This window comes from Danio rerio, chromosome 9, assembly GCF_052040795.2.
Source record: "Danio rerio strain M-AB ecotype USA chromosome 9, GRCz13ab, whole genome shotgun sequence".
Taxonomy (NCBI): Eukaryota; Metazoa; Chordata; class Actinopteri; order Cypriniformes; family Danionidae; genus Danio; species Danio rerio.
Genome location: NC_141029.1, coordinates 34768503 through 34790850, shown reverse-complemented (window position 1 = coordinate 34790850; position 22348 = coordinate 34768503). Strand labels below are relative to the sequence as shown.

Sequence of the window (22348 nt, the reverse complement as noted above, 5' to 3'; positions counted from 1 at the left end):
GACCAACCTCATGTGGAAAAAGTGATTGACAGGTGGTAATTTGTGTGCAACTTATCTTTATTTATTTATAATTTGTTTTATGGGTAAAACTAAGACTATGCTGGTCAGGTAGTTGAAACAGTAGGCTACAAATAATAATTTTTTTAAAATTCATTATTTAATAATAATTAATTCACCTCTGCCTACGACAACGATGCCATCGTCCATGGCGATGTTTCACTTTAGACATTGTACAATGCCAAATTGGTCAACATCGCCCAATCCTAATTGGAACCCGCATGAACCCAAGTTTTTCACAGATATCAGTCAAGTTTAGTGGAGGAAAAATCATGGTTTGTGGTGCCCATTACATTACAAACAACAGGAGAAGCAGGATAGCACTCCTTCTCATGCTTCAGCCTCCACATCAAAGTTACTGAAAGCAAAAAGGTCAAGATGCTCCAGGATTGGCCAGCCCACTCACCAAATATGAACATTATTAAGCATGTCTAGGGTAAGATGAAGAATGAGCCATTGAAGATGAATCCAAAGAATGTTGTTGAACTCTGGGAGTCCTGCAAGAACGCTTTATTGCCATTCCAGATGACTTTATTAAGTTATTTGAGTCATTGCAGAGTTATTAATTTTTTTTCACTGCACCATGACTTTATATTCTATACTGTAAATTATTTCTGTTAAGTGACAAGATTTTTTGTCTGAGCAAAGTCACACCTTACTGTCCACCTTACTGTCCTAATTAAATAAATCAAGGCATGTTCAGAAATGTATTTTGTTAAAATAAGTGTAATCTAGAAGCCTTTGCCTTTCATATAAGCCACTTCTGATTTATTTTTGACCAGTTGCGACTTAAAATCAGGTGACTTTATGTATGAATTCAGGTTGTCTATAATATATTTTATGTAATTTATTTGACAATAAACATCATAGTATAGTCTTTTTGCATATGCCTTTATAGGAGCAATTCAGTTATATTACACAAAATATAAGATGAGAGTGTGCTGACACAGTATAATTTAGCACAGGAGCAAGATTACTAGTGAGTGATTGACTAGCATGACTGGCGTAGTGGTGGTCAGCAGGGCTTTGTGTGCTCTAAGAAACACTCATCTAATTAAAAACTATGCCAGGCTATCGAACTGCCTCTTTGCTGGCTAGAAACTGCACTCGTAAGTGGATGTTGTTTGACTTGGTCTGGAACATGGGATCTTGCTGTAGTTGAATTTGCCTGTGACTCATAGTGTCCAATCTACAGTACCAAGAAGTCTTTGTATCCCCCTTAAGTTTGTGACGCATGGTTCCTCCCTCCCTTCCTCGAGAGACAGTTTCTACAGCATTATGTCATTTGAATTGTTAAATGTCTTTCTTGGGATGAGGGAGTTCTTGTAGGGAAGGAAGCTGTACTTGTAATGGTCAAGGAAGTTTTTATTGAATGGCGGGGTGGAGTGTGTGTGTTCAGTGCTTCCTTAAAAATGAGCTTTTGAGGTTTTTTTTGATGAAGTTTGTTATTTAATCTGTTTATGCTGCCTCTGTGTTTGTTTGTTGCACACTTAAAACTTATCAGATCATATAATTTATTAAAATGATCGCAGATATGCAAATGTAAAATTAGTTTTTTAAAGCACTAAACCCCATAAGTTAAGGTAACTCAAACCGTTTGAGGAAACCGATTGCAACAAACCATTTAAGTTTAATAACTAATCCTAATGAGGACTGTGAACTTAATCCATTTGAGTAAATGAAGCAATTTGAGCCCAGTAAAACTTAATAAATGAAGAGAACTCAAACCAACTGAGTACTGTACACCCCAATAAGCTAAGGCAACTCAAACCGTATGAGTAAACCGATTGCAACAAGCCATTTAAGTTAAACTAATCTATATGAGTGCTGTGAAGCTACTCCATTTAAGTTGAAGTAAAGAGGTATTTAATTAACTCATTACCTTCAGCACTGAGTTCAAAACTCTTTTCAAATGAGTAGAAATAACTTTCAGTCAATTTTGAGTTAACTACACTCATTTCATTCGATTAAGTTGACTGTCTGGGTTTTACAATGTGTGGTAGGAATCAAAATAAACTCAATCACCTTTTGAAATACTTTAAATCTTTTGAGTGGTTTTTCAAATGATGTTTGTTTGTCATAATTGCAAGGGCTGGTGCATTCATTTGCTCTAATTGTATCCTCAAGATTACTCTAAATGTGTCAGTTATTATTACTGATATGCCCACATGAAATCTGCGCTCGCAGAATTCAGCAGATCTTAGCCCATCAATGATTGTTTATTTACTTGTGTAAATGTGTGTAAATTCATATTTATTCAGTTTTTAAATTTATTTTAATTGTAATATATTGTCTAATATGAAAATATTTAAATGATTTATTTACAACATGGTTTGTAAAGTAGTATTTTCTGAATTTTAGTAGATGTATTATATGAGAGACTTGCTTCGTTTACCAAAAAATGTAGATCTAATTGGATTTGCATTGTAAACATTAAATAACAGGTATTACTTTTTATTTCATATATTAAGGTTTCCGTTATGATACTCCCAAAGTCATTTCGCATAATCTGCAGATTTTTTACCAAAATTCTGCACAGAAACAGCAAAAAATGTCCGCAGATTCTGTCTGGCCCTACTGATATCTAGGAATCACCTGTTGTTGTTTTTAGGTCATGTGGTAGTTAGTTTTTTTGCTTGTAGTCTGTGGCTGTGACTCCCTTTCACATCCTTAATATATCTTTCGAACACATATTACAGAGCTTTCTCTTTGAAATAAAAATACATTTTTACATAATTTCCAAAATTCATTCATTGTTTTATCATTGAGAGCAAAAAAAACTATAGGAGGAATAAGGAATAATCTTATTTGTGAAAACTTGTCGGACATAGCATGCATGGTTTCCGCTACATTCATTCTTCCATGGCGGGGTTCCACGCAAAAATTCATCCCGCCAAGGCTACATTACAGCTTCTCATTCAAAACATTACATTTTTTTAAAAGCAGGTAATAATCGCACCTAAACGTATTAAAAGGTAAGTGAATTATAACAGTGCAAACTTTTGTGTAACCGTAGTAGTGCTGTGCGTCATTTGTTTAACCCTTTAATGTTACGTGCTAATTCTGACTGACAGGTGCATGATGCGTTAGGCCAGCAAACACGACGTATAGCCGTTTCACTTTACTTCAAGACGCATTAATTCTGCTCTGTAGGTCTATTAGAGACATTCATAAATATTCCTAGCAAATCTAATAAATCCTGGAGACATAAATGCACTAAATCGCAATTCAGCATCGTTTATTTGACAGCGCACAAGGAGATCTGCATGCTCTTGAAGCGACTCATATTTAAGTGGACATGCTAGAACACTAAAAAAATTATTCAGAGATGGTTCCTTGGATTTACTCAATTTTTTTTACGTTAAGTGGTTGTAAACAATTTATTTGTGTTGAATTTAAACAAACAAATTAAGTTGAACATTATTAAACTTAATTTGTTTGTTTAAATTCAACACAAATAAATTGTTTGCAACAGTTCTGCATGCAACACTTTTTTCAGTGAAGTTTTGTGCACGAGCAGAGGAAGTCGGCGCGCAAGCAAAGAGATCAGCATGCTGTAGGCTATTACATAAATGCGATCTCAACATTTGTCATTCAAATAATAACGGCCACATGTAGTTGGTAGATCTGTAAAAATAAAGGCTTGCTGCCACAGCTGGAAAAAATCAAAGAGGAAACACTGGCATGTGAGCTCAGGGAAAAATAGAAAGGTCAAGTATTGTAAAAATTGTATCTATTCAATTAATTAATTTATTAAAAAAAAAACTTTGGCTAGAATTATGCATTATAGGCTTAAATTATAGAGAGAAATAACAGATGAACCGAGACTGCAGTCTGATCATGAAGCAGATCAACGTTGATCTTTCTTTATTGGTGTCAGTGCAGAAATGAACAAAACAACAGGCCTAATACAAAATATTGTAAGAGTAACGTATGGAAAAATTATCAGATGGAAATTTGTTAATTTTCACAAAGAATTAACAGCACAAGTAATATTTCAGTATGCTTTCGTATTTGACATTAAATGCACATTTACCAGTAGAATTGATGTCATCTCACTCATTTCTACTCCTCATTCTCTCTTCATATAGTGTATATATGGCTATTACACAACCATAATACACTGTGATGTAGCCTTGTTCTTTAGTTCGTTGGATCGTTTTGCTTTCTCACTACAATCTATCCACTCCAGAGTTTTTCAATCGAGCTGAGACCTCATCATTTAGGCAATCTCAGACTAAATTATTTGACATGGATCTAAGCGCAATTGCGGGATTTATATATGCCAAACGAACCACGCTAACTGGGCAAACGAAACCGGTTCTGAATCAAACGTCTAGATGTGAAAGCACCCTATTTGCACGCAATTGACAAACCGTCACAGCCAAATTAAACTTTAGTGACGAGCTGCAATCGAGCCAGTTATGATCTTGTCTACTGTCCCTAGCGTCTCGCACGCTGGCCCTGGGCCATTGGGGAGTCCTGCATATAATTTTTTTAGCTTCCTGTTTAGAAATGTGGGGAACATTTATTTCTTTTTTTAAACTAAAAAAAAAGCCTTTTTCCTCGACCATGACCCTTCTAGCAAGATATTTGGTTTGAGGGAAACAAAACTAACAAAATGTACTTTGACAACATGTAAAATGCATGATATGAAATTGTCTGCCAAATGTGTCAATGCTAATGTAATCATGCTAAAATGAATGTCGTCTCAAAGGAATGCTGACACTGTGAAGTGTCACTGAGTAGTTACACCGGAAGTTTAGACAACAGGAAGAGTTGTGGCAATGTATCATCACAGGAAACGTACCGATAAAGATGTTGTCTGCAGGTAGGTTTAGATTAATATAGCTTACATTGAAGTACAGTAGATGAGTATGGGCTACTGCTTCTGCTTTGTGTGTTGAGAGCACATCTGCCTGTTGTATATTGAGTGAAGCTAATTAACCAGGTTTCACATTGATTAGACTGAGGCAGGGATATACTAGTGTGTTGAATCCTATTTTTATCACCAAAGTTTTCTTACTCTTCTTTTAAGAAAAAAACAAAACATAAGAGCAGTAACTCATGGTGCATGTAAACATGGTTAGGTGTGTTTTGAAGCACACTGGTCCTTTGTTGTTTTAATAGAAATCCTACTAAGGATTGTACATAAGACATTAACCAAACATAAACCTAGATGTATTAACCGAAACTGGTATTAAATGTTCATCAGTTAGATAATGAATTCTATAATGGGGATATTTATTACATTAATAATCATTACATGACTTGACTGAGACTGCTCCAGGAAGTTTATCAACATTTGCATAAGTCAATTAATACTTATGCAATAAACTGTATCAATATTTTGCTTTAACATACATGTCAGGTTGTATTTTTGTCAGAAACTGCCAAATTAAATGCAGTTTAATTATACAGCCTATTTGTGTTCTTTACACTTTTGAAAATGTTTGCCTATTGGCTAAAATCTGTTTATTCAAAATTGTTTCCAATAATCTTCTATTATTAATGCTATTTAGTACTGTTAAGGTAATAATTTACATCATTGTGCATATTTTAGGGAAATTTTAGATGTATGTTTTTTTTATACATGTTTTAAATTCTTAAATACAACAGATTACTTTTATTTGATCAGAAATACACCAAAAACATAATAGTGTGAAATATTATACCAGTTTAAGTTTTTTATTTTAACTCGTTTTTAAAAAATAAAATGTATGCCCATGTTGGCAAATATATGAAGAGTTCAGATGCAGAAGTGTAATCAGAAGTGTCCTGTCTTCCAATATTAGCATTTTACTCGGCCTTCTATGTCTTAATTCAGTAATTTCACTTTTATGGCAAAGAATAGATTATTTTCATCACTTTTAACATGAAATATCTGAACATAAACATAAGAAAATTACAGATGTCACTTAGAGGTTTTTGCATCTGAACTGTATTTTCAGCAGCCATTACACCAGTGTTTTATCTATTTTGATCAGTTTAAGTGATTCCTTTCTGACAAAGGGTATTGATTTCACTTTACATCGGGTCATAAAATGCGGGGTGGTTAATCCAAATATCACTGGGCAATTCTAAATACTAGAGTAAATGGAGAAGGGAACATTTTGAGCTTGTCTACTTTAGACCACTACTTTTCTTTAAAATGGATTACTCTTTGTAGTGCAAATGCTCATGTGGTTAATAAGATCGCTTCACAGCAAGAAGGTTGCTGGTTCGAGCCTCGGCTGGATCAGTTGGCGTTTCTGTGTGGAGATTTCATGTTGTCCCCGTGTTAGCATGGGTTTCCTCCGGGTGCTCCGGTTTTCCCCAAAGTCCAAATACATGTGGTATAGGTGAACTGGGTAAGCTAAATTGTCTGCAGTGTATGGGTAAATGTGTGTGTATGGATGTTTCCCAGTGATGGATTGCAGCTGCAAGGGCATCTGCTGTGTAAAACATATGCTGGATAAGTTGGCGGTTCATTCTGCTGTGGCGATCCGAGATTAATAAAGGGACTAAGCCGAAAAGAAAATGAATAAATGAATGAATGAACATATTTATAAATCATGATATTGTACATTCAATACATATAGACCCTTCAAAAAAATCAGAAAAGTAGTTAAATATATACAACTGGTAGTGTATGTTAATCAGGTTAAAATAGGTTGATCATCAAAATAGTTGCAACTCTGTATATGCAGTTCCATGTCCTTTTGATCTCCCACAGAAAACTTCACACCGCCTCAGTTTGTGTTTTTACCTGCAGGTGTGAATGTGTCATCACTGACCTTTCTCTCTCTCTCTCTGTCCCTGCAGGTGTGTGTGGAGGAGTCGGTGTATCGGTATGGAGTATAGTGCCGATAGCAAACTGGATGACAGGGAGTGCAGACAAACATCGCATGCTCACACACTGATCACTGGTGTTCAGTGACTGTTGCTGCAATCCTCAGCAGGATCCATCACTTTCTATGCTTTTACCTCTTTTATTTCTTCAAGCTGGACTCCTCGTCACTTGATTTTTGGACACCTTTTTTGTGAGTCGCCTTACCTCCCTCCCCACCCCCTTTTCCCTTTTTTCTCCCTCTCTATTCTTTTCCCCCTCTCCCCTTTTATTCTTTCCCTGTTGACCTTTTGATTAAGTTTGGATCAGACTGAGTTCTAAAATGAGCTGGCTAAGTAGATTAAATCCAAGGGGTCCAGGCACTAGGACTGGTCGACATGCAGCCCCGTCTAGCCCATGCACTGCCGACCCTGAGACCTGTCTGATGGTGTTTGAGAACCACTGGAGACAGGTGAGAAACTGCACAGACACTTTTTCACATAACATGCATATATGGAACCTTATATGCCCTCTTGATCTGTTAGGAGTTGTGTATTAATCATGTATAATGTAAAAGCAGAACTTTTGTTGACTGTTTTACATTGAAGTTGTCCTATATTTAATATTATTGGATTTGAGGGGCATTATTTTTTTTTATACCATAATACTTTTTACCTGACTCCTAAAAGTCAGACAACAGAACCACTGACTTCCAAAGTATTTGTTTTTTCTTGTATGTATGTATATATATATATATATATATATATATATATATATATATATATATATATATATATATATATATATATATATATATATATATATATGGACCTGACTTTTTTTAACATTGGTCCCTTTTTCTTGTGTTACATTTTTAATTTCCAAAGCTTCCAAGAATCCAAAATGGTCCGCATTTTGATGAATAATTGTATGGCAGCCATTGTAACATTAAGTAAAGATATGATTGATGATGGTTTGGCAACAAGCAGAAAATGTTCATGGGCCAGTGACATTGTAACATTGAAATGGTCTATATCATATAAATTACACATGTACAGTTGAAGTCTGAACGATTTGGCCCCCTGTTTATTTTTTTCCCCAATTTTGGTTTAACGTAGAGAAGATTTTTTTTAAACACATTTTTAAACATAATAGATTTAATAACTAATTTCTAATAACAGAGTTATTTTATCTTTGCCATAATGACAGTAAATAATATTTTACTAGATATTTTTTAAGACAATTCTATACAGCTTAAAGTGACATTTAAACCCTTAACTAGGTTAATTAGGTTAAAGAGGCAAGTTAGGGTAGTTAGGCAAGTTAGTCTACAGAACAAACCATTGTTATACAATATCGCGAAAAATATAGCTTAAAGGGGCTAATAATTTTGACCTTAAAATGGATTTTTTTTAAATTAACTGCTTTTATTCTTGCCAAAATAAAACAATTAAGATTTTCTTCTGAAGAACAAATATTATCAGACATACTGTGAAAATGTCCTTGTTCTTTTAAACTTGATTTGGGTAATATTTAAAAAAGGAAAAAAAAATCAAAATGGGGGCTAATAATTCAACTGTATGTCACAAATAAAAATCAATGTTGGCTTGAGAATTTAAAAGTAAATCTAATTTGCTTCTGCCTAGTATGGGTTTATTTTGACATTAGTTACAATATAAAGTGTATTATATTCATTATATTTGTATGTATTCTTTATATATTTTCACATATGTGAGATGCGTGTGACGTGAGGTTGACATTGATCGTATTATGCTGAATGTTTTGTTTGTGTTAATAATTTAGATGCTCTACAAATATTTCAAATGTGAGTGTTTTATAAGGGAAAATGAATACTCTGCATTTTATTTATTCATTAGTTTATGACTAAATAACCACTTAGTTAGTTTTCTTTCGTTATTTCTATATTCCAAAAACTTGTTTTATTTGTGAAGTGATTAAGATTGGGAATGAATATGAATATAAGGAATATAGTTCTCAGATTTTAATTGTGAATCATTAACTATTATACTGTTTTATAGGGTTAAAATGAATGCTCTGATTTTTGGGTATGACTAAAACAAATTGATTGCTTGACAGTTTTAATTTTTGACATATTTATGTTGCAAAACCATTTTTATTATTATATATTTTTTGCAAAGTGATTTAAGAATGTGCATTTTATGTGAATATAGTTTTTAGGGCTGCATAATATTGGAAAAATTTGACATTGAGATTTTTTTCCTGTGTAATATATATTGTGACACAAATACAATTTCACTAGATGACTTGAATAGCTTTATTTGAAAGGTCTTTAATTTAAATTGATTAGGACGGTATTGTTGGGGAGTGAAATATAATTATTTTATGTAATTTGTTATATACATAAACAAACTACAATCATAAATAAACAATAGAGCAAACAATAAAGTAAAACTAACAGTGCTTTGTGGTTTTCTGGGCAAAGACTAACAGTATTCAGATAAACAATTTAGTAAAAAGTATCTTTCTTTTATTAAACTACTATGGGCTATTAAAATGTTTTAAATTCTTTTAAAATGCTCACATAGTCACAAACCTTAAAAAACACATGCAGATAATTAATTGTCAATCTATTATTGTTTAATTCTGCAGTTTCTACAAAAAACTCGTGTTTTGGTTTCTGGTCATCTATAATCCCTTCTCCACATTGCATGTCTTGCAACATGACTATTGCAGATGCACACATTGCGATATTGATGCTGAAACTATATTATGCAGCCCTATAGTTTTTATATTTTAAGTGTAAAGTATTCATGATTTGGTGCATGTTAGTAAACATTTGTGCTTATATTGCATATAGTGCCTGTGTATATACTTGTTCCTTATAACTTTATCACATGTAGAATTTAACTGTTCTCTGTTCCCCTGTCAGGTGTCGGGGGTGTTGAAACAGAGAGAGTCTTCAGTGGGAGGTTTTGCAGATGATCTCACAGCGGTTCGTAATCACACAGATCAGATGCTGTGCCTGCTAGCTGAAGAGAGACCAGCAGGGGGAGACATTGACTCACCAGGTTAAAACTCTCTCCTGTGAGCTCCAAACAATTGTCTGGTCAAATATCTATTAAGACGCTGCTTTATGTGATCGTAGCTTGTCAAATGTCTGCAGCAATGGGTCCTATTCTGGAGATGGTGGTGGCGGAGAACATACTGGAAGAGTTGGTACAGTGGCATGTATGCCGTGGACTGGATCCGGACAGTCAGCTGGAGCTGTTGAAACTGTTCGAGATGCTAATCGGACAGTCACATCAGCCCCTGCTCCTGCACAGTGCAGTCCTGCAGCCACTGCTAAGCCTGCTGGGAGCGTGTGTGGATCCCCAGATGGGCTGCCCTCCTGCCCTCGAGTCCAGCCTTGTACTCCTGCTAAATCAGGTGATTGACTAAACACATTGTGACACCTGTTTGAACTTGAAGCCTTTAACCCTTACTTATATGCTCTACATATTTCTACTATATTCAGACAGCTACTTCTACATTTTTTCATATTTAAATGAACTCCACAGAATGTTATAGATTACTTTGGGTAACCCTTAGTTACTTTATGAGTTCTGATTGTTTCTGAGTCAACAAGGTTGTTGTTGGTCCTGGAAAAACATTCCTGACAGCCAGTTAGATTTTAGATGTGAGCTTAGAACTAGTCTTGTACACTGTAATCTCACTGTGATGGAAGGTTAGATTCTTGTTAATGGGTTAAAGTTTACCCTTATTCTTATTTATCACCCTGTCAATCCAAACCCATAGGAGTTTCGCTCAACTTTTGAGAACAAATTAAAATATTTATTTAAAGATTAATAAAATGAAAATCTCTCCTTACAAGACTTATTAAACTGTTTAATTCACATTTATTTATAAATGTATAATCATGTATCTTTTTTGTTTTATGAACATTTTTGTGTCAGAGTATTGGGTGAACACAAACAGAGAGAAAAAGCTCATGCCTAGGGCTGGGCGATTTGGCCTAAAATCAAAATCTCAATTTATAGGGTATACCAAAAGCTAGTGTTTCTTCCCATACTGATAAACTTTCGATGAACGGTTAATGTGACTTTTTATCTATTTTATACGCTTTCTTTTACAGCATCAATGTTGTAATGTAATTAAAATATAACCAGTTAAATAGACTTTGGCATTCATTTAGTTGCTCAAGCGTAAAACAAGATGAAAGGCCGTTTACACGCACATGCCTGTCAGGGTTAGCAGGCTAGCCCTGAAGCTCCATTGAAAATACTGGGGTAAAGTAAATGTTTATATTTTAAAGACATGGCGGGGGAAAATGTAGTCTAATGCAGTGCTTCTTGTACAATCTGAGACCCACTTTTTATCGATTTCACTCAGCCAGTGGAGATCGCTGACTTTTAAAGAAGACAGACATTAAACGTGCTGATTTTGTAATGGCAAACAGTTCACCGGAAGCGCTTGACTCAGGTTACTGACAAATTAAAAGTCTTTCCACATACTTCCGCATATACAGTACGCCTTTGAACATTTTAATTCAATTACGATTAATGAATGAGTATTGTTGTTTTATTTTTTTGCTTTCATACTTCACTGAGAAGTTTTTTTTTCTGGTAAATATGATCACATATTACAAGTGAGATCTACTATGTATGAATATTTGTTGAACATTAACATTGAACAACTGAAATAAAACATGCATTGCCTGAAAGCCAGAGTCACTTTTTTCTTATAAAAATGCATAAACAAAGAACTTGTACTTTTGGAAACAAAATTATTTATTAAATTTAAATTAAATGTTTTTTATATATTAAAAGTAGTAAACAAGCAGTGTCTCTTCTAAATATAGTGCAAAGTAAGGCTCAAGAATGCTACTTGACCAGAATCATCCTACTTGACCAGAGATCAGATGTGGCTGCAGACATGTAAATCAGCCTTAACAGAGCAGGGTCATGTGACTTGCGGTAGGGAAAGTAATTGAAAAAACGTTCTGGGAAAATTTGATCGATTATAGGTCTATTTTGATTACCTAAAATTTTCTAAATCTGCTTTTGTTGAGTAAATGATGACTGAATTGACTTTTTTAAAGTGAACTTAAGATTTTGGATTATATGTAAGGATTGAGTTTTTCTGTCAGGATTCTATTTCCAGACAAAACAAAACATTCTGCAATCAAAAGAGAGACAGACTGATAATACTTTACATTCCACATCTATTTGCCAAGCCTTGACATTACTACTAGTAATTCAGATCTCTAGATAAAAGAAGATTGAAGCAAATTCATTTAGTTTTTGTGGCTTTGAAAATCCAAAGTCTTTTTTTATTCATCTAATTTTATTTTTAAATGGACCAAAAAATATTAGTCTTATTAGCCAATACCAAACCATCAGGGTAAAATACAGCTGCACTACACAATGATTTTATATGTAAATAGACCGTAATATGTGTTTTGTTTATTTATAACTGTAAATGATGTGTGTTTGTGTCAGGTGTGTGTGTCCATGGCGAAGGAAACTGCAGTTTTGGAGTTGTTATTTAGGTGTGGTTCAGTTCAGCAAGGTCCCACAAACCTGCTGATCTTCTCCCTGTTGGTGCCATTTATACATCGAGACGGCGCTCTGGGGCAGCAGGCACGTGACGCACTGCTCCTTGTCATGGCAACCTCTGCCAGCAACCATGCTGTGGCACGGCACATCACTGAGAACTCCTACTTCTGCCCAGTAAGCATGAGTGTTTTTGTTATTGTGTGTGTGTGTGTGTGTGTGTGTGTGTGTGTGTGTGTGTGTGTGTGTGTGTGTGTGTGTGTGTGTGTGTGTGTGTGTGTGTGTGTGTGTGTGTGTACTTTGTTTTTATTAGGGCTGGGCGATGTTGCAAAAACAATTATCACGATATCAAGTTTTATATCATTCAATTGTGATAATTCTTGAATATATTTCAACAACATTTAGGAAAATTTGAAAAAAATTTTATTTAAACAATATATTACATTAGTCAAAAACAAAAATATTACAACAAAATATCTGATCTCTTAAAATAATTGTAAGTGTTTAAGAGACTCTTAAACTTGATAAATAAAATCCTTAAATACTGAACAATCAAAGCAAACTTTGAGGTGTGAATAATGATTATACAGTAAACCTCAAACTATGTCAACAGCACTAATTATGATAATCAAATCTGAGCTTTCAAGTAAAGGAACTAACCATCATTATTCAAATACGTATTACAACATTACAAATTTTGAATTGACTACATTTATCCTATGCTGAAAAAATTTTCAGATGGGGAGCTAGTAGCTGTGGATGCACAAGAAAAGAAACCAAAAAGTCACTCTGGTCCTTACATCCTTTTTTATTTACAATCTCTACTGCTGCTAGCCACCGCACTCATTTTCGCATATGTTGTTATTCTGACCTGAAGTGACAGGCATGTAAACGTGGTTTCCTTGACCATTTACAATGGGCTTTGCGCTTGCGCTCCCCTGGCGTCTCTCGTAACTAGGTGACCATCAGATCAACTGTTTCCTCAGAGGATGACAAACAAAGCTGCAGCTCAAATGCAAGTTTATGGTGAAAAGTATATAGCACTGTAGTGTTTTAATGCGCTGTGTTTGTCTGAGGTAATTAGTCTGCCGTTATTACTGAAATATATATATATATATACACAGGGCGCCCGCAGCATTCGGAAAAGTTCAGATGTTTTGAACTAGGTGCGGCTGGAAAATGCGCACAGGTCACTTTCATATGCGCATTGTGTAAATCACGCGCCATTGGAAATGACAAACATACGCCCTAAACTTATTGGCATTGCTTCCAAGGCCAGTGCTCAGCAGCCACATTTTAATAAAATAAAAGCACTTTATACCAAAACTACATACCCAATTTTTACCGATATTGACAATGTTCGGTCAAATATTGATACAGATTTTATCGCACAGCCCTAGTTTTTATATCTCGGTGGGGACTTAAATCTGAATGCACACAGACTCATGAGGACCAAAATGAAATCACACAGCAAATCAACGGTAAGGGGGCATGGTTAAAAATACTGTGATTGAAGCAGTCAAACTGACGTCAACTAAGAAGGACCACCACTCCAAACATGGATTACCAAAACAAACTTTTTTTCAATGGATTAACTTGCAAAGATCAATTGTTCACCTAAAAAATAGCAAAAAAAAAAAAACAACAACAGAAGAAAGTGGAGTTTCCAAGTCATTTTTGTTCATTATATTTTTTCTCTGCTTTTGTTTCCTCATTAATAGCATGCCTTTATAAATGTGCCGCCTGTTCATTTTATGATGTGCTTTGTTGTAACCTTCATTTCATTTGTGCCTCTGCGAAACATTTCAATGGAGACGTAATGTATTTTATCTTCTATGAATGAGATTCTCTTGGTTAATCTGAAATGAAAAGGTCGTTTGTCATCTGCAGTTGTGCTGTATGACTACAGTGTTGGGTTCGGTGGATGTGCTTATTTCCTCTCAGCTGTCCTCTCTTCTCTCGAGAATAATACATGAGCCTCCATCTGACCCACTTAACACGTACGACTGGAGGTCTCATGCAGCACTCAATGCCGCTGTACTGCTTCAGTCTCACAGTATTCTTCTCTTTTACTTTATTTGTATAATATCTGTCATGTATTGCTATTTTTATGTCAGTGATGCTTATTTTTGCTGGCAGTTTCTGTAGTAGCCTGCTTTGTGGCTCTGAAAGACATAGCCAAGTTCCATACTTCCAATCTAGATCCCGTTTAGCATAACAGAGGATTAAAATGCAATCACATGTATTGGAAATCTTTATCAATGGGGATCCAGGATGTTTAAAAAAGTTCCTGTTGGTATGGTGAATATGCTGCTCTAAATAGTTGCTTGGCTTGAAAGAGAGTTCTGCGTGAACTTTTTGCTGACAAGATTTTCCAAATCTTGCATTTCCATTTTTGTGTTCGAGTAAAAATAATCATGCTTGGAATATGAAACATACCTTTTGTTGATCTTTAACTTGAACTTTTATGGTATCCATGGTATCTGTAGTAGGGCTGTGCGATTTGGAGAAAATATCTAATTGCCTTTTTTTTCCACAGATATTGCAATATTGCGTGGCAACAAATCTACGACAACTCTTAAAAATGACCTGTTTTTGTTCGGTCTCTGTGACTTTGAAACCAAAATATTCCCATGTCACAAATGCTGTTTTTCAGTTTAGCATGCTAAACTACATGTATTCTTATTATATCCTATACATATATATATATATATATATATATATATATATATATATATATATATATATATATATATATATATATATATATATATATATATATATATATGTATATATATATATATATATATATGTATATATATATATATATATATATATATATATATATATATATATATATATGTATATGTATATGTGTGTATATATATATATATATATATATATATATATATATATATATGTATATGTATATATATGTATATGTATATATATATATATATATATATATATATATATATATATATATATATATATATATATATGTATATATATATATATATATATATATATATATATATATATATATATATATGTATATATATATATATATATATATATATATATATATATGTATATATATATATATATATATATATATATATATATATATATATATATATATGTATATATATATATATATATATATATATATATATATATATCCATCCTTAATATCTTAATTCTTTTTCATATGTAAAGATATTTGCGTGTTGCTCTACATCTTGTGTGTATTAAGCAGTGTGTAAGCGAGGCACACAACTAATGCACTCTGCGCTGGACAATAGACCGACTTTGTTCTGGTCTATTGAAAAATCTATCATAGTTTCTCAAAATAGCAACGCACCAGCAATACACCTTAACACGCCTCCCTTTTTAGACAAGAACGCCTATGGGCGCACATATGAGCGCAAATGCATTTGCTATTTAAACAGCGTAGCGCAAAACATCAAAACGACTCTTGCGCCAAGCTGAAACTAGCAAACAACAATTGCGTCGAGCCTTGCGCCACATTGCGCCGGGTGTATGATAGGCTATGATTTTGTTTTTTACCCAGCCATTTAAGATGAACATACTTTAGAGCAGTAATCAGAATACAGTTAAACCACGACATTCTTATCCAAGGCCATCATAATCATACCATCAGAATCATATACTGGCTCATGCCTAATCACACACAGTAACATTTGACTGTGTGCATTTGATGTTTGCTTGTAAAGTTTATGTAATCATGTTCACATCTTGCGTTTCTGTTTCCTAGGTTCTAGCAACAGGGCTCAGTGGACTGTATTCTTCCCTGCCACGGAAGATTGAAGTACGCGGCGATGACTGGCATGCCCTGCGGAGGGAGGACTGGATTGGTGTCTCCTCTTTGGTATTGTTCATGAACAGTCTTGAATTCTGCAACGCTGTAGTGCAGGTGGCACATCCTCTTGTGCGCTGCCAACTCCTTGACTACCTCCACAACGGCTTCCTGGTGCCAGTCATGGGCCCTGCTCTGCACAAGGTGAAACAGATATCACTATATGGCACTATTGTACTTTATTTATTTTCTCTCTTATTTAGTTTTTCTCACTCTCTTTTATGGATTTTTGTCAGTCGTCGGTGGATGAGATGATCGCAAGCACGGCATATCTGGACTTGTTTTTACGCTGTATCACAGAAACTTCCCTTCTCAAGACCTTCCTGCGCTTTATTCTGTTGCATCACCATGACAACGACACCATCCTTGATACACTACTCACACGCATCAGCAGCAATTCACGGGTCAGTTTAGTATGTAGAAAGATAAAATAAACAGTTTTGTCAATACTTTTGGCTAACGTTGCAAGGGTTCATGAAATGCAGAGTGATGGGAAGTTGTATTTTTCTCTCTTTCTCTCTCTAAAGCTGTGCATGGTGTCTTTGAGTCTGTTCAAGACATTACTCAGTCTCAACTGTGAAGACCTCATGCTCCAGCTTGTTCTCAGGTATTTTGTCTGCTTGGGTGTGTGTGACCTATCTTACAAGATACCTTTCAATATACGTTTTGACAGTCTGCAGTACATTTGCTACACTACTAAACAAAGTATTATATATATAATATATATATATATATATATATATATATATATATATATATATATATATATATATATAATAAAATGTAACCACTGGGCTCTAGACTAATTTTTGCACTGGTTGCACCGTTGTGCCCAAAATTTTTTCAAAAGTTAGGTGCACCCATTTTTTTGACCGCATCGCATTTAACATTGCAGTTTAAAAAAAACAAAAAACAATGCTAACCATATAGACAATATTGACATGTAAATGATTAACTAACAATCTGGTCTGCAAATTTCTTTATTTAAAGCACAATTATACAAGAAAGGTAACTTACCATTGCCCTTCTCAATCTCTATTTCATATTTTCCTAAACTTTGGTCACCAAACTTTTTTAGTCTAAGATCCCTAACTTCTTGCTGAAAGGCAGGATATACCCATTTAAAAAATGACAGAAAATAAGGCTGTATTTTTTATTTGCATTTTCAGCTAACATTAAAAGTACTTTTAATTTAACATTTAAAAAGCCATGTAAAAAGCACTAGTTTAACCTACTTTTACATTTTAAATTTATGGAACTACAAATATCTGTGACAAAGTTTAATAAAATTATTTTCTATAATCTTTTGCAAGTGCTGCATTAGCATTTTATAAATGAGCTGTACAATAATCTACGAATAATAAAAATCAAAGTTATAATAACTATTACAACAATAATAAATAAATAAATAAAAACAATTGCAGCATAAATTCACAATGTTGCAAGAATGCAAACTGCTGCTTATAGCTAGATCTTATTGTGGAAGTTTAAGCACGAACACATAGAATGTGTTATTTGAGATAAGCCCTTTTAAACGCTGTTTTTTTATTGGCAGTGAGAGTTTTGTGCGTTGCTTTGGTGCCTAGCGTTTTTGTAATAATAAAAAATGTTGGTTTAATAAGAAAGTTAAGATGTTTTCAATTCACTGCACTTTGAAAATGCAAGCATGTTTTTGCACGTGCAAGCTGTGTGCCTCCATTTGAAAGAAACCTAAGTGCGCAAAAGACGCATATTGGAATGGCCTATTATTACATTATTATTATGGCAGTTGGATCAAGAACATAAAGAGATCTGGCTTTCTTGCACTTATTCTTGTCATTTTTGGAATCTACCGAGAGTGATGAAGCTAAAATAAAAGTCAATATAGCCTATATGCGCCTTGTCATTCTTATCATTGTGGCCGCAGCATGAGCATTTGTTTAAAGCTTCTGTAAAGAAAAAACTATTTGACACTCGACACAATCTCAATAATCTCTTGATTCTTTGTCAACTAACACTATATGTTGTCTTCCTCAACTATACACTGTTTAAGGGCATTCTATATGTTACAATATTGATAGGATCTTTTTTTAAATTTATTTTTTGCCCACAAATGGCTGGTTGCACTGGTGCAACCTAAAAACATTTTTTAATCGCACCATTAAGAAATTAGATCGCACATACGGCCAAATTGGTCGCACTCTAGACCCCTGGACCAATATCATATGTATCTAGATATAGTGTATTTTCTAGTACTGGACAAAGATTAATCGTGATTAATCACACATATAATTATTATAATTATTATGTATATATAAATACATGCATGCATATATCTGAGCAAATGTTGATTTATATTTAGATATAAAATATGTATACAATACAAATTCGAAATAAATTAAAATATTTATGTTACTGTTTTGTGTAGTTTTGTTTTTATGCTTGTATGTGCATCACATGTTTATAATAAATATATGTAATTCACACACATACTGTATAGTATGTCAACTAACTTTTATATTGCTATTAGTTGCACTAGTACTTTTAATGTATTTCCCTTTATTATTCAAACTTCACTAATGCTGTTGTTCACACTTAATATTTATTGATATGTAGGTAGATGAAGAAAAAGCTATGATTTTATGACTTCATATATTTCTCCAGGTATCTGTTGCCATGCACACATGTAATGCTGAGTCAGCGGAGAGCAGTCAGGGAAACAGACCTCTATGGCAAATCAGCTGACAAGTTCCTTTCCCTCATACCTGAATGCTGCCGAATTACTTCAGCACCCTCTGGTGAGCGGGATGAGGAACCTGCCTTTTGGGGCAAGGGTAAGAGTAAGACACTTTTAATTAATATTCTTATGATTTTTGGCATAAAGAGGAATTAATAATTTTCACCTACACGTTTTTTTGGTAACTTTTGTGGTCCAGAATCACAAACGTGTTTTTAGACTGTGCAAAAAAAAAAAAAAAGAAATATATATATATATATATATATATATAAAATTGCTGTTCCTACTTGCAAAACTTTTTTCTGTTTGTTTTTGCTTGCAGTGTTGGGAAGTCCCACCTCAGAGTCACCAGTACACCCCAGACCTAGCACTCCTTCCCGCCTTGCTCTCTTTATTCGTCAGCAAAGCTCAGGAGGCCAAGCCAACCCTTCCTCATCTGGCTCAGAAAATGCTCCCTCTTCTCCTCGTGGTAGTGTTTCCTCCCCTCTATCTCCTGACAGTCCCATGCACCAACTTTCAGACTTTTCAGAAGGAGAAACGGGCTACTTAGAGTACCTGCGTGATGCTCGGAAGGGCATTGAGCTCTGCTCCTGGGGTTGTCGAGACTGGTCAGCCCCTTACGATGGAGAAAACCCCTCCCCAAACTCTGCTCCTCTTCCACCTCCGCCTCCTACGTCCAACCCGTCCCTCAGTATGGTACAAGAGCACTTCTCTGTCATGGATCCAACCCAGCAGAGGGCAGCAGTGGTGGCCGCTGCACGTGCTGAGTGGAGCAGTTCAGATCGAGATAGTGGAGAGTGGGACGTTACCATCAGCAAGAACTGTATTAGTCTCACCCCCCGCAGTAAGAAACGCAGCCTTCTTCCCAGCTCCATACCTCTTCAGTCTTCATCTTCTGCATCGGTCTCCACAGAAATAACCGGTGCTTCGGAAACCGTTTACCAGCACTCGCGTTCGACTCCTCATCCAGCTCTCTACAATGGGATGGGGCAGGTGGAGTTTACCGACAGTGTGGATGAAAGAATGGAGGCCAAGAAAGTGAAGAGGGATTCAGATGTAAATAGTGGAATGGTGGAGACTGGAATGAACGGGTCAATGGGCCCTGTTGACTACAATGATTTCCATGTAGGATCAACGCTTAAATCATCTCAGGTGCAGTTGAAGCCTCATCTGCAACATCATACCTCCGTGCCCTCATCAACCCAAGAGTGTCTACCAACTGAGAGTCATAGATTGTCTCCAGTTCTTGGTTTGACTGAGTCCTCTGCAGCGTCCCGAGGTTCAGAGTCTGTTGAGCGTCTGATTGAGGAGTTGCTGGAGCGGGCGCCCTCAGAACCACTGTCTGGTGACTCGAAGTGTCAGGGAATTAGCATTGAGGCTTTCCACCAGGAGCTGAGGGAGCTGGAGGAACGTGTTAGAGAGAGGAGGGTTTCCTCACGCAGCTCAGAGGAATCCTCTCGGGAGTCCCGGACTGCGCCTCTGCCCAGCCTGACGGATGAAGACTGTCTTCCAGTGGAGACTGAGCAGCGCTCCAGTGAAACCAAGCCTGACAGCTCTACCACTGGGGTATTTAGTCCCGCTCGACCCCTCGGACAACCACTTGCTCAGCCGTACACAGGTTCTTGTTGCAGAACTGTCCAAATTAAAGATTTGAGTGCTTATGTTATTTGTGCAAGTTCAGCAAGAGCTAACCATAAGTCATTGGTTCCACTTCTCCCCTTGTGCAGGTCCATTTATAACAGTCTTGTTCAGTAAACTGGAGAATATGATGCAGAACTCCCTATATGTGAACATTTTGCTGACGGGCGTTGTGTTCCAGCTGGCCTGTTACCCGCAGCCTCTCCTCCGCTCTTTTCTCCTCAACGCCAACATGGTGTTTCAGCCCAGCGTCAAATCACTCATTCAGGTAATGCATTTTGAAGAAATAGGATGGATTTGATTAGTGCGAGTGCTTGATATGACATATGCAAAATTTGAATCTGTTGCATTGTTTGTTTTTTTTACTTATTTTTATTAGAGAATACAACATTGCAAGGAGTAAATTAGTGTAACAAGTTTTTTTTTTTTTTTTTTTTTGCATGTTAAACCATCAACTTCTAGCTACCAAGATGGTTGTAAATACATGTACAGAACAAAAAAACATCCTTACAACATATAAGAGAGAAAAAAGAATGATAAAACATTAATAAAACAAAAATAATAATTATTTAAAAAATATTTTAAAGCATAAAGTGGAGAAAGGACGAAAAAAGTGGTCTTGTTTATAGATACTTCACGGAGTTCTGTATGGCTCATTATTGAAGAATTAAAGACATGACAGGTGACCATCCCTTTAGCAAAACTGTTTTAGAAGTCGTAATGCATATGTTATTTGTTCCATTTGATACAGTTCCCTAACTCTTTGAATCCAAGCATCATTTGATGGAGGTTCAGAATTTTGCCATCTGCATGTATTGCACTTAAAAGGTCTAGTTCTAGAACTAGAACTTTCTGAAAAATCTAGTTGTAACCTTCCATTTGAATTCCCTCCAGATATTTGAATTGGTCAGAAAATGTAACTCACTGCAAACTTCCTCCCAAGTTTACAGAGAAATTGTTGTACTCATTTCAGTCTCCAATTTCTCATTTATTTGTAAGGTGTTATGTGTAGTCTTGGAGAAGAATATTAAGTAATCTTTAGGAATTATTTTACTGGTCTCATGTCCAGTTTGTATATCTTTTTGAAACTGTTCTATTGTGGAAGGGTTTTTAATTCTTTCTAAATCTTTATTGTTGTGAGGAAATGTCAGAGTTGTAAGTATCTGAAAAATTCAGATTTTGGGAGCGAAAAACTCATTTCCCAATTGTTCAATTGATTTAAGTGCATCATTATGGAACATGTCTCTGTGAGGTTCATCGTCATCAAAGCAGATGACCTGATGTTTTGCGCTTTTACTGTTCATTATTGTGCACAAGAATGAGCAGTAGCTGCTTCATTTCAGACGTCATTCAGGGATTTAATTGTAGACCTACCTAGGTGATTGTGTATACAATATAATGATATTGTATAGTTCTATTATATGCACGTATGACGAAGTCGCTGACAATATGGAAGATTATGAAATCGTTTTGAATGCGTGCACGGCTGTGCATTTTTCCCGCTCTCACATTTGCATCATGACCACGTGCGCTCTATGTACATTATAAGTAGGACACACATTTGTTATTATCCTCTGCAAGTCATCTGTCCTGATGTCTTCATTTATTAATTACTTCAGCCTAGCAATTGAAATTTAATACCTGAAAGTTTCATAAGTTTAGATGATATTTCAAATGTATAAAAATATATTTTTTAATTAATTAAAACTATTCAG

General features: G+C 35.1%; 1 protein-coding gene across 3 annotated transcripts in view; it reads left to right on the top strand.

The window, feature by feature from the left end:
- Window positions 1-22348, top strand: part of fhip1b (FHF complex subunit HOOK interacting protein 1B) — a 36147-nt gene that overhangs the window by 7963 nt on the left and 5836 nt on the right. The window contains exons 2-11 of one of the 3 annotated variants that reach the window (XM_087265730.1): window positions 6862-7337; window positions 9777-9915; window positions 10011-10273; window positions 12346-12576; window positions 16178-16423; window positions 16516-16683; window positions 16807-16886; window positions 18923-19092; window positions 19318-20613; window positions 20723-20901. In XM_087265730.1, the coding sequence (XP_087121856.1) occupies window positions 7209-7337; window positions 9777-9915; window positions 10011-10273; window positions 12346-12576; window positions 16178-16423; window positions 16516-16683; window positions 16807-16886; window positions 18923-19092; window positions 19318-20613; window positions 20723-20901 (2901 nt within the window). In that variant the 5' untranslated portion in view covers window positions 6862-7208. Of the gene's footprint in view, window positions 1-6861; window positions 7338-9776; window positions 9916-9992; window positions 10274-12345; window positions 12577-16177; window positions 16424-16515; window positions 16684-16806; window positions 16887-18922; window positions 19093-19317; window positions 20614-20722; window positions 20902-22348 lie in introns of those variants that run through there. The other 2 variants (XM_087265729.1, NM_001130857.1) reach the window with 2 other exon arrangements.